This window comes from Myotis lucifugus, unplaced genomic scaffold (assembly GCF_000147115.1).
Source record: "Myotis lucifugus unplaced genomic scaffold, Myoluc2.0 scaffold_510, whole genome shotgun sequence".
NCBI lineage: Eukaryota > Metazoa > Chordata > Mammalia > Chiroptera > Vespertilionidae > Myotis > Myotis lucifugus.
Window position 1 is genome coordinate 250,044 of NW_005871558.1, and position 11,576 is coordinate 261,619.

General features: G+C 39.4%; 1 protein-coding gene across 8 annotated transcripts in view; it reads left to right on the forward strand.

Annotated features, from left to right (window-relative positions):
• Positions 1-284: 284 nt before the first annotated feature.
• The window catches only part of CDC42BPA (CDC42 binding protein kinase alpha), a 178,469-nt gene continuing 167,177 nt past the window's right edge, over positions 285-11,576 (forward strand). For 6 of the 8 annotated variants that reach the window (XM_023745033.1, XM_023745036.1, XM_023745037.1 and 3 more), the window contains exon 1: positions 965-1,169. In XM_023745033.1, coding sequence (XP_023600801.1) covers positions 992-1,169 — 178 coding nt within the window. In that variant the 5' untranslated portion in view covers positions 965-991. Of the gene's footprint in view, positions 1,170-11,576 lie in introns of all 8 variants that reach the window. The other 2 variants (XM_023745028.1, XM_023745035.1) reach the window with 1 other exon arrangement.

Genomic DNA, 11,576 nt, shown 5'->3' on the forward strand with positions numbered 1-11,576 from the left:
CCCCCATATCATCCTTTTAATCCGATCGCAACTTTCCGCCCCACAATCACATAGGTGCGGGAGGCTCGCAGACGGCATTCTCTGTTTTGACGTTAGGCTCCCTCCCGGGAGCGGTCCAGGCGGCGGGGCGCGACCCCCGCCATGGAGCGGACTTGTGCGGCCGATTACCCTCCGCTCCGACACAGTACTCAGTTCCGCATGCAGCCCCTGCGCTTCGCCATCCAGGCCCTGGGATAAGCTGGGTGAAATATGAACTTTCCTCACCTTCCGCTGGTAACAGGACTCGCTGCACAGCCGTGTCCCAGCGGGAGCGCGGGGGGAGGACAGCCGCCTCCGGGCGCGACTCGGTGCTTGGCCGCGGCCGCCGCAGGTCGCCCCCTCCCTCCTCCCGCCGCCGCCGGAGGAATCGCCGCGGATGCACCGGCCCAGCGGCGGTGGCGAGGAACTGCAGCGGATTTTGGGTTTCCCTCCCCCTTCCCGGCGTCTGGCCTGGTCCTCCCCTGCTCCGCGCTCCTCCTTCCCCGGGAAGCGAATGGCTGATGCGCCGCGGACCTAATGAATGATGCAACGGGCTTCGCTTCGGGATTAGGTTGCACGAGCTGAATTTTGAATGAAGGAGAAGAGCTGTTGATTCCCCCCCTCCCCTCCCCCGAAAGAAGTGTTGACTCGTTGGCTCGTTGTACTTTTAATTATTATTTTATTTAAATCTACGACTTAATTGTATTCTTTAAAAAATGTATCAGATATATATTTTATGGTAACCACCCCCCCACACCTATATGTCCATGCGCGGAGTTGAAGACGCGGCAGTCAAGTGAGGGCAGCGGCGTGTTGGATGTTCGGTTCAGCACCGGCGCTGCACGACAGTGGCTGGAATCGCCAGCGGTTTGTTTTTTAAAAAACCGCAGCTTTTAACACTTGGGCTCAAAGCTTCCCCGGAGGAGTCGCTCACCAGTCGAAGGACAGCCAGCGGGACCCGAAGCCACCAACCATGTCCGGGGAAGTGCGCTTGCGGCAGCTGGAGCAGTTCATCCTGGACGGGCCGGCGCGGACCCACGGGCAGTGCTTCAGCGTGGAGACCCTGCTGGACATTCTCATCTGCCTGTACGACGAATGCAACAACTCTCCGCTGAGAAGGGAGAAGAACATTCTGGAATACCTAGAATGGGGTGAGTTTGTTATTTAATTGTTATAGAGAGTTACTATGAGTAAACTGAGTCTATAAACATATGTAATATACGGTATAAAGTATGTAATATAGTATATATAACATTGCCATAATATGTCATATGTAATATATAAATAATATTTAAATATATATATGTATATACACAATAAGAGAATAGACACCAATTATTCCAGAATTTTTTTTCTAGGTTTTGGTGACTATTTTCCCAGGAGTACAACTAGGCTGCTCAGTTGTTGCCACGAATTAATGTGGAATTTACGAGAAAGACTTAGGTTTTTAGGTCAGCAGTTAAGAGCTTTTGAGTAATTCTGTGATGGGCAGAGCTGGATGCCTCCCGGGGGTGTAACAGACATTCAATGCAAAGGTATTTATTAGTGGAAACATTCCTTCCCAGACTTTGGAAATCGCTCTGGAAAATGGGAGGAGATACTAAAATAGCTGACGTCACAGGAACCCGAAGGTGGTTATCGGCGGGTTTTATTTCATCCCCATTTGGGACAAGCAGAGGAACAACTGCACATGGACTTGCCATGAATTGCCGTGTTTGTAGGATAAAGTGACCTACACGTTCAAACACGTTGTGGTGGTAGTTGGGAGAGAGTGTTCGGGAGCAGCTCCTGCCTGAAGTTTGATTTGCTCTACATTTAATTCATATCTAAAGTGGTCAGTGTTTTGTCTTCGTTCCCCTGAGTATGGATGTGGTTTGGAAGACCCGCTGTAGTGGGAAGGAGCATGATGAGAGCAGGCGCTCCCAGGTGACCTTCACGCCGTGTCCAATGTTCCATCCAAGTCCATTCACGCGTCCAGCTGTTGGCATCGCCCACCTGCGTTGGTGCACGGCTTTGGAAGGCTCAGCCCCAGGAGCGCTGTGTTACCTTCGTAAAACTGGGCATTTTAGCTTGTTGGAAAGTTTTGATACGAGAGTGTCTTTGTTCCCAAGTCAGCTTTATGTTCCTGGAGTAAAAGTCAATTGGTGATTATTTTGTTTTGTCTTTTAATATGAAATTTATTAAAAGTTAGCTTGTCAGGTAAATCACTCATTTAAGATTGCTTACATGTAAGTGAATAGGATGGTTTTTTAAAACGGAATACCAGACTTTCACTGGGAAGGGAAGAATTCTAAACCACCTTTCAAGTGACTTCTCTGTTAAGAGTGAGACAATTTTGACTTTGGTACTGGTTTTGTATGTCTTATTTTTATGTGCAGAGTAAAATATTTTATCACATGTAGTTTTACATCCCATGTTTTAGAAATTTAGAACTATTTTAGAGCGATTTTTTTGAGGTTTAAAGACAAGTTTTTGGTACTTTTAGAATTAGAATTTCAGTTTTTGAATTATGGTTCAAGAACTCATTATAGTCTGATTACAATTGCTATTATCTATTCTTATCTTCAGAATAGTCGAAGAACTCTTTTTATGTACCAGTAATAAATATACTTTTAAAATTATGACAAGAAGAGAAAACCTTATGCTCAGTTGCCTTTTGTATTAAGAGTTTGCGTAGTAGTTTTATGTTCTGAGATATTTTGCTGTGCAGTGTTATCAGAATAACTCATGGATGTTTTCCACTAAATATGTTTCCTTGGGCTTTGTTTCTTATATATATATTTTAAAAACTCATTATACATATTAATTTAAGTGAAACAAGTCAAATAAGTATTTGGCCAAATATACTCTATTTTTATTAATATATTTTAAAAGCATATTAAACCAGGGACTTTTCACAATTTAAAACAAATTCAGTTTTAGTAATATGCTTCATGTTTTGTGGAAATCTGATACGACATAACAAAAATGTTCAGTCTTTTAAGTAAACTTCGATTGTGTTTCTCAGTGATAGAGAACCAGAGACCAGAATTTTTAAGGACTGACTTTTTGCACCTTTGGGCCAGGTAGTGTCTGTTGTCTCAGTCATTTTTAAGTTGGGAGTATGAGGTCTTGTGGGAATTATCAACCACAGAAGTTTGGGTAAAGAGTAAGAAAAGGAATGTAAGAATGGAGAAGCTGTCGAGATGTGCCATAAGTAGTCGTTACTATCTTTAAGTTATTTGAGAATTTAGGTTATTTAAGAATGCCATTCTCTTCATTTAATTTAAGTATTGAAATAGGTCAGTTGTTCTTCATATATGAATTGATTACTACATTTCGGGGAAATGTCCAATTTTTTTTTTCATTGCCTAACATTATATAAAAACAATTAGATTAAGAAAGTTTCCAGCTAGTGACTGGACCGCAATTTAATTTTTTAAACTTTTTTGGGGGTCTATAATGGAAATTTACAGGGACTATTTGTTGGGGTTAAATTTGCCAATTTAGATTTTCCTTAAAGTGATACAGTTTTTAGTTTGAGTTTTAAAAGATCCAATATTTGCAACAGGAGAGCAGTAGTAGTTAAATACTTTATAATAAATGCTGTATATTTGTGTGTGGCTATTTATGTTAATCAAAGTGTCATCTACATATTCCTTATTTTTATGCTTATGACAGGCTACTTTTAAAAAAGGAGTCAGCCAAGATTCTACCTTGCTTTATTTCCATCATTTTCACTTTATTTCTAATTATGGCCCATTTCACGTTTATATTAGTGCAGTTAATGTTTTGTTCATTACAGTGTCATGACAATAAGAAAATGACATTCAAGGTGAGCTGTGTATATATTTGGCAGCATCCTTGCTTAGTGCTGATGGCGTGAGGGAGTAAACAAGTAGCGCTCCAGAGAGGAAGAGGGGATTAAGCCAATAAGCAACAGAGCAAGGGGATGAGACTTCCCTAAGGCCATAGGTCACTTTTACATTTAATCATACATATTTTCCAGTTATATCTAATAAGACTTGAACGACTATGTTTTGTCTCCTTTGTTTTTTAAGTTGTTGAAATGATTATGATTTGTATGTTCATAAAATTAGAGTGTTGATGTCAGTAGTCTAACTCTAGAATAAGTTACAGTAGAGTTGTAGAAGTAAAAATAACTTCCTAGTAATAACTAAATTTATTATTCATTCAATTGGCCACCCTCTACTTTGAAATGGGAAATGGGAGTTTAAGGTAATTCTTTACTAATTTACTTAAAAAATAGATGTAAAATGGTATTACTCAATACAAAAGAAACATCTTAGCTGTTTATATGTGGATAACTGGTTTTTGATACTTCCTGAATCTTGGACTTTGTAACATTTCATTTAAATTAACCTTAAATAACAGTAATTTTATAGCTTGTTCAGTGATACACAAACACGCACACTAACCTGAACAATGAATAAACTTGTTACTAGAGTACATCAGCAGGTACTGTGGTGTGGGGAGCCGATATAGGGTTAAGCCTTGGACTGACCTGTTGGCAAAGTCACAAACAGGTCTTCTTCCGAGTCTTAAACAACCCAATCCGAGAGGTGGCCGCTGATTTACACGCGCTGTCATTTAAAAAATAAAAATGGGGGAATTTGCCGGAAACCGGACCATCCTTGCTGCTTGACACAGTCGCTGCAGGGAAGAAACATCTGCACAGCTTATGTTTCAAGGGACCTGGCTTATATGGCATATAGTTTGCTCCCCCTCTTAGCGCTATGTGTTTTAAACAGGACCACCTCCCCAAGAAAGGTTGTTTCCCCAGGTTAGGGATTAACAGGACTAAGGAAGAGAACAAATCAGTAAATCCCCCTAGTGTTACAGAAATACCATGTACTACTTATGAAGAACTTGGACTAAGACTGTTGGCAATAAATTTGGGACTTGTTGGACCCACATCCCCAGGGGGTCTGCCCACCAGGGAAAGCACAAAAGCCTATACCCCTGGAGACCCACCAACACAGGGCAGTCCCAGGGAAGGCAAGCAGCGAGGCTGGGAGGACATAACCTTTACTGGGTAGGATAATCTCCTTCAGTCACTTCCTTGTAGCTTATCAATAGAGCAGTAGAATAGTGACCTTGGAATAGCCCTTATGATGGAACACAGAGATTAACCTAGACAAGATTAAAATCAACAGAACTAGATAGAGACAGGATTTTTGGCAAAGGTCAGATAAGAAACTATGGAAATGAAACAAGGAACTGTAGAACGTTACCCAAAACATACCATGATGTGATTATAGAGGCATGCTTATAGGGTCAAATGGTATAAATACAGATGTAACAGGACAATAAAGAGAGAGAACCCAACTATGCTGATCAACTGAACGCTGCCTCCATGTCATTCCTTCTTCGCCGAATCCGTCCACACCTTTGGGAACCCCTGGACCTGCTGGGGATGGACCCCAACACTGTGGTGTTAACTTTTCCTTTCATTAGCATAGTTTTAAAGATTATTCACATTTTTTTCATGTGTGGGTCAGTTAAGTGAGGTGATGATGACTTGATTAGAAGGATCTGAATCTTTTTGAAGGTATTTTGTCCTTCACTTCGGCTGTTCCTCATCATTAGCTTTTCCTGAGTAGAGTTTATTAATCATACCAAATTGTCAACATGTTCATTTAATACAGAGGATTAAAATTATTTTTTTTAAATCCTCAATTAGGATCTTATAAATGTCTCAGAAATATAGCTTGGGCACTTATTTCCTTTATACTAGCCACCTAATAGTCTATTCTAAGAAGAATAGTGAATAAGTACAGCGATTTGATTTAACACAAGGCTGGCACATGGTAGAAGCATGTTCTCTAAGTGGTGGCTATTATTTTTCCATTTCTTTCTTTTCTGTTTTTAAGAATCTATTGCTTTATGAGTGAGAACAGGGATGCCAGAATTAGCACTTTGAGAATTTTAGGAATCTCATGTGGAATTACAAGGCATACATTAGCATAGCAGTGTAAAAACAAAAAACAAATAGCATAGTATGTTGTAAATTTTATGAAATTTCCCATAATTCCTAGGACTTGATTAATATTACATATCAAACCCAGGTTATGTTATGGTAAAATAACTGAACTTGTTACTGTACTATTCTGTGGCAGTCAACAAATTTCTCCAAAAACCTTTTTTCTGTTGGTATACTTATTGACAGTACATTGAATATGTAGCTCATTGTTTTTCATCCTCTTGGTTTTGATTAGTTTGAAAGTCCAACCAACATTTAAACCATTAAATAGACTATAATAGAAAATATCCAGTCCATCATGTGTAGAAAGAGTAAATATTGCTATGCACAAACTCTTGTGTTTTCTTGTATTTCTTGCTGTAGATTGGGATAAAAGAGTTTGAAACTCTTCAGTGTAGATGAAGCTAAAATATGTTGACTGTTTAACAGCGAAGAGATGATAGACATGGGTCCTTTTCTGAAAAAGCACAGTCTGATGAATGAATGAAGAGAAGAAGGGTAGGGAGGGACAAGATACCTGGAACGAGAGGGAGTATGGAAGAGAGGAAGAGTAAGAACATGAGCATGAACATACTGTTTTCTTGGCTTGCTGCTTTGGTCTGACCTGGGAATGGTTGGGTATTTTTAATTTAGAAGAACTTAATGGAGAGAGAAATTAACTTCACTCCTTTGTATTTGATGGTTCATTTCCTATTCCTTTGTCATTTCCCTTTCCTGCCTTTGGGCTCTCGGATGTTGACTTCCATTGATTGTCAGAGTTTTGTAAGCTTGAACACGAGGAATGACCATAGGTCTCCATCGGTCTATACAGGTTGGACATTTTGTGGTTATATCTTCTAGTTACTCCACGTGAACGCTAGAGTAGATAATAGGTGGGAACTGCTTGCTAATTCCAGAGGTTTTCTCATCTCTTGTTATTAATGAAACTGCCAGTGAGAGTGACTTCGAGTTTGGTTGCTAAGAACAAGAATTGCTCAGCTGCTTCTACTGTCTCTTAATGAGTCGAGAAGTTCTTTCCCTAATGGTTTTTGTTTTGGAATGACCCCACTATTAGGATAGGTCATCCCGGACGTACGAATGGCTGTCTTTGTTGTCACTGTTTTCCAGATCCAGGGGATTTCCTTTTCTTCCCTCCGATGCCGATTTGAGCTCAGGCTTGCTCTTCCCAGCTCGGTGCTCCACACTCTCCTCTGCTGTGTCCACTTCTTTTTCCAGTGAATAGGTGGGGAGTGGCTAGTCCTCTGCTGTCTAATGCCCCTGCCCATTCTGGTGCTGCTTTATCTGCTGCTATAAAGGAGCACCACTTTGGCTTTCAGGGTAACAGGAGGCAGAAAGACCTGGCTCTCCCACTTCCCAGTCTCGATATTTGGCCCTTTAATTCTCCCTCCTGTGAACTGTTTGCTTCTATTTTGGAATCCGGGCTTTTTCACTCTAGACCCCTCCTTAGTTTCAAAATGTGTTCTGGAAATCCTTGAGAGATTAAGTGCTCTAGGGAGGTGGGTGGGGAGGAGAAGGTTTACATAGTTAAATAAATTTGGGAAACTTTTTTTTAAAAAAGTAAACATTAAAAATACTGCAGGTTATCTTAGAATTATAATTTCATATGATCATGGAATCATTTTTCCCCCCAGAGTATCTGGAAGGTGGTTGGCAAGTGTTCCATGGGAACACCCTTTGAGAAATGTTCTTTCAGTATGAAGTCATGGTATTCTTTGTATCAGGGTTCTAAGGGAAAATCTTGAGGGCAACAGGGATACTGCGTGGTTTGTAGAGAGAATCCAAATCTCAATAAGTTATATTTTACTTAGTGGTTGTAAACTTTTACTTTTATTTTTTTTAAATATATTTTTATTGCTTTCAGAGAGGAAGGGAGAGGGAGAGAGATAGAAACATCCATGAGAGAGAATCATTGATCAGCTGACTCCTGCACACTTCCTACAGGGGATCAAGCCTGCAACCCAGGCATGTGCCTGACCGGAAATTGAACTGTGACCTCCTGCTTCATAGGTGGATGCTCAACCACTGAGCTACACTGGTTGGGCAGTTGTAGACTTTTAATTGTCTTATGTGTGATAGTCATATGAATTGAAAAACAATCATGGTAGCACAAGAGTGATGCTGGTGAAAATTACATTTAGGAAAAGCATCCTGTAGAGTAGAGTGAAATTAGATATAATAATGAACTAGTGCTGTTAACCTATGAAATCCTTGGAATTACTGAGAAGTTTCTGTTTATGACCTTCTCTTGCTCTAATTAAACTTGCTTTTCAAGTACAGGCATTCATAATAAGTAGGGAAATTCTCATTTATAGCTTTATTATTTATTATTTATTTAATAATTATTGTATAATTGTAACATGTTGCAAAACTTATTTATCTGAAATAATTGTATTCACTACTTTGTGATATTTGAGAGAGATCATGGACTTATGCAACTTTAGAATTCATTATAGTGTTCAGTATTATTTTGTCTAAGAGGTTACAACTTTTAGCTAATCTGTTGTTTTCAGATGTTTGGACTAATGTGGAACTCTGCTGTTATTGTAACATTGTATCTGTGAAGCTATGGGTTTCAAGTGGCAGCAGTTATTATTTGTTGTATACAGGAACCAGAAGATACAATCCTTTCATTAAAGAGAAAAACCATGTATAATTGTTGCTACTTCAGCACTATGTGAACAGGTAGGACTCTGTGACACTATAAACTTCTGCGTGTTAGGGTGGCATAATAATAATAGAGGTGATTCAGCTTGATTGCTTAAAGACAAGTAACTTATAGCGGGATGATTAGTCTTCTTTTCTCTCCTGATACACATTTATTTTTCTCATTAATTCTTCCCCATTACCACCATTTCTCTTACCCCCAGTCTAACTGTGCTAAAAGTACTGCTGCTTATGTGGATGAAAGCAATCTTTTAAAAATACACGTGGCCTGCCCTAGCTGGTTTGGCTCAGTGGATAGAGCGTCAGCCTGAGGACTGAAAGGGTCCCAGGTCGATTCCAGACATGGGCACATGCCGGGGTTGTGGGCTGGATCCCCAGTAGGGGGCGTGCAAGAAACAGCCAATCAGTGATTCTCTTTCATCACTGATGTTTCTATCTCTCTCTCCCGCTCTCCCTTCCTCTCTGAAATCAATAAAAATATATTAAAAAACAAACATGTGGCCCAGCTGATGTAGCTCAGGGGTTGAGCGTCATCCTATGAACCAGGAGGTCACGGTGCGATTCCCGGTCAAGGGCACATGCCCGGGTTGCAGGCTCCATGGCCAGTGGGGCTCAGGCAGGAGGCAGCTGATCAATGATTCTCTCTCAGCATTGATATTTCTATCTCTCCCTCTCCCTCTCCCTTCCTTTCTGAAATAAATTAAAAAAAAAACAAAACATGTGAAGTAGTTCAGTCTGTGTAATCATTTAACTTTTAGTTTTCTTTCCAATTGCTTAAGCAACACTGTAGGCTTATCAATGAAAAAAACACACACCCTTCTATTCAGTTTGCTCTATTCATAGTGATAAAACGTAATTCAATTTCCATAAGTAGAATACCTCAACTTGAAATATTCCTGCTCTAAACCAATGATACTGATAACAGAGTCTTTGGATTCAGACTGATTTTGGTTATTAACTGGGTATTTAAGCAAGTTATTTAACCTCTCTCTTATCATTTGTAAAAAATGGGCATAATAGTAGTAGCTTATTTTGCCAAAAGGTTGAAAGTTGATTTAGTTGTTTTTTTTTCCCCCCTGGTGACTTCTTGTTGTATTTTGTCAACCTTTCCCTCCCATTTTGGTTTTTAAGTTTCGTCTAGTCTTTGATAAAGGAAAAATTAAAACGCTATTTTTTTGGTAAAGTTTAATTGAAATGTACTAATTCAAAGATATAAATAACTGCATTTACCATTAACAAATATATTCACAGCTTACTGATAATATTTTATTGGCATTGGAGATGCCTCTCCCTGTGTGACTATGCAAACAGTATCTCATTCCTTCTTCTAGGATAAGATATTTGCATTGGAACATTTTGTTGTTCTTAACTGAACTATTTTTCAGTAAATACTAAGCCAATGCCCATTCTTTCTACCACCAACAGCAAATATTATGAAGTGGCTAGTTGTGTCTTATTTTTGGATTTAAGTAACTCCAATATGCAATTTAGTGGTAGCCATCTGGACCTCAACTCAGAATAAACTTAAATTAATAATGAAAAATTAGTGATGTGTCTAACTTTGGACTTTATGGACTAAAGATTATGCAGCATTCGTAAATGCATGTTGTGTGGCTTGACAGTAAGTATGAAGGAGATAATTATTGTATACCAGTGTTTCCCAAACGATATTTCAAGAGATAAAAATGAATATTCTGAAAATTAAGAGTTCAGGGGATAGGTAAGATTGGGAAATAGGGTTCATTGCATCCCTCTGGATATTACAAAGTATGTTACCATGGTAAACGTTTTTAAAGTTCTGCAGTATAGAAGCTTTTTAACTTTGTTTTACCTATAATTTGCCTAAGTCATTTGACTTTGGAACCCTTTTAAAGAGGAACAGCTGATTTGCAAAGCTGCTCCTGCTAACCTAGTGATTTCCCCTCCCTTCGGTAGGGCTTGATCATTTTTTAATCCAGTTACCTCTCTTACAGAATTAGTACAGAATTTGAGAGAGAGACTATCATGGCTGTGAAATAGAGCACAGCTAATTAGATTTTATGAGGGTTTTGTAAAAGCAGTGTAGTTGTCCTGCTACAACAAGAATCTATTAAGTATCTGGTTTACTGGGAGTGTAGTGTCCCAACTTGACTCAGATATTATTAAAAGCCATCAAGCATTCACTTAGATTCCTGTCCTAAGATTTAAAAAATACTTGCTTGAAAAGATAAGGAAAGCCCACAATGGCTGAAGCCCCATTTTGAGATTGTATTGCCAGCTATGGCCTTGCCCGGACCAAAAATCATGAATAAGAAACATTTTAAATCAGACTAAAAGTTCAGGTATGTGATAAAGCTAAACTATAGATATGATTATCATAAAGCTCTTCCCTATTCCATACTTAAAAAGATTCTCTCGCTTTTATGGTTAAAAATACAGTAATATTTGCAAGTGTGGTGCGATTTCTGTTTCTGCCTTTTTGCTGCATACCTTTGTGATGTGTCATCTCATTTCGGACTGGTGCATGCTAAGCTGACAGTTCTTTCCAGGAGTCCATTGCTCTGTTACATTGCTTGAGGTTGTGATGAAGTGGTCATATTTGTTTTTTTGCTTGTCTTCCTGTGGTAATCCCAGTTAAGTACAGCAGCTCTTGGGCTATCCTGATTTTATTCACCCTCTCTGTGCATCTGGCTCAATTGTTTGTCTGTATTAAACTATCTAAATGGATTACACTCCTGGTCTTATTGGCCTTATTCATCATGCTTCCCCCCCCCCCCCCCCCCCGCCCCAAGGGTAAAGAAACTGCAACCTCATTATTACATGTGCCCCCTCAACTGAAAATAATGTGGATCCCACACATCCCGGACCTTTGTTTAAGTAGAAGGGCTTTTAAAAAAAAACAACATGAGCTGGTGTTGCTTCAGTGGTTGAG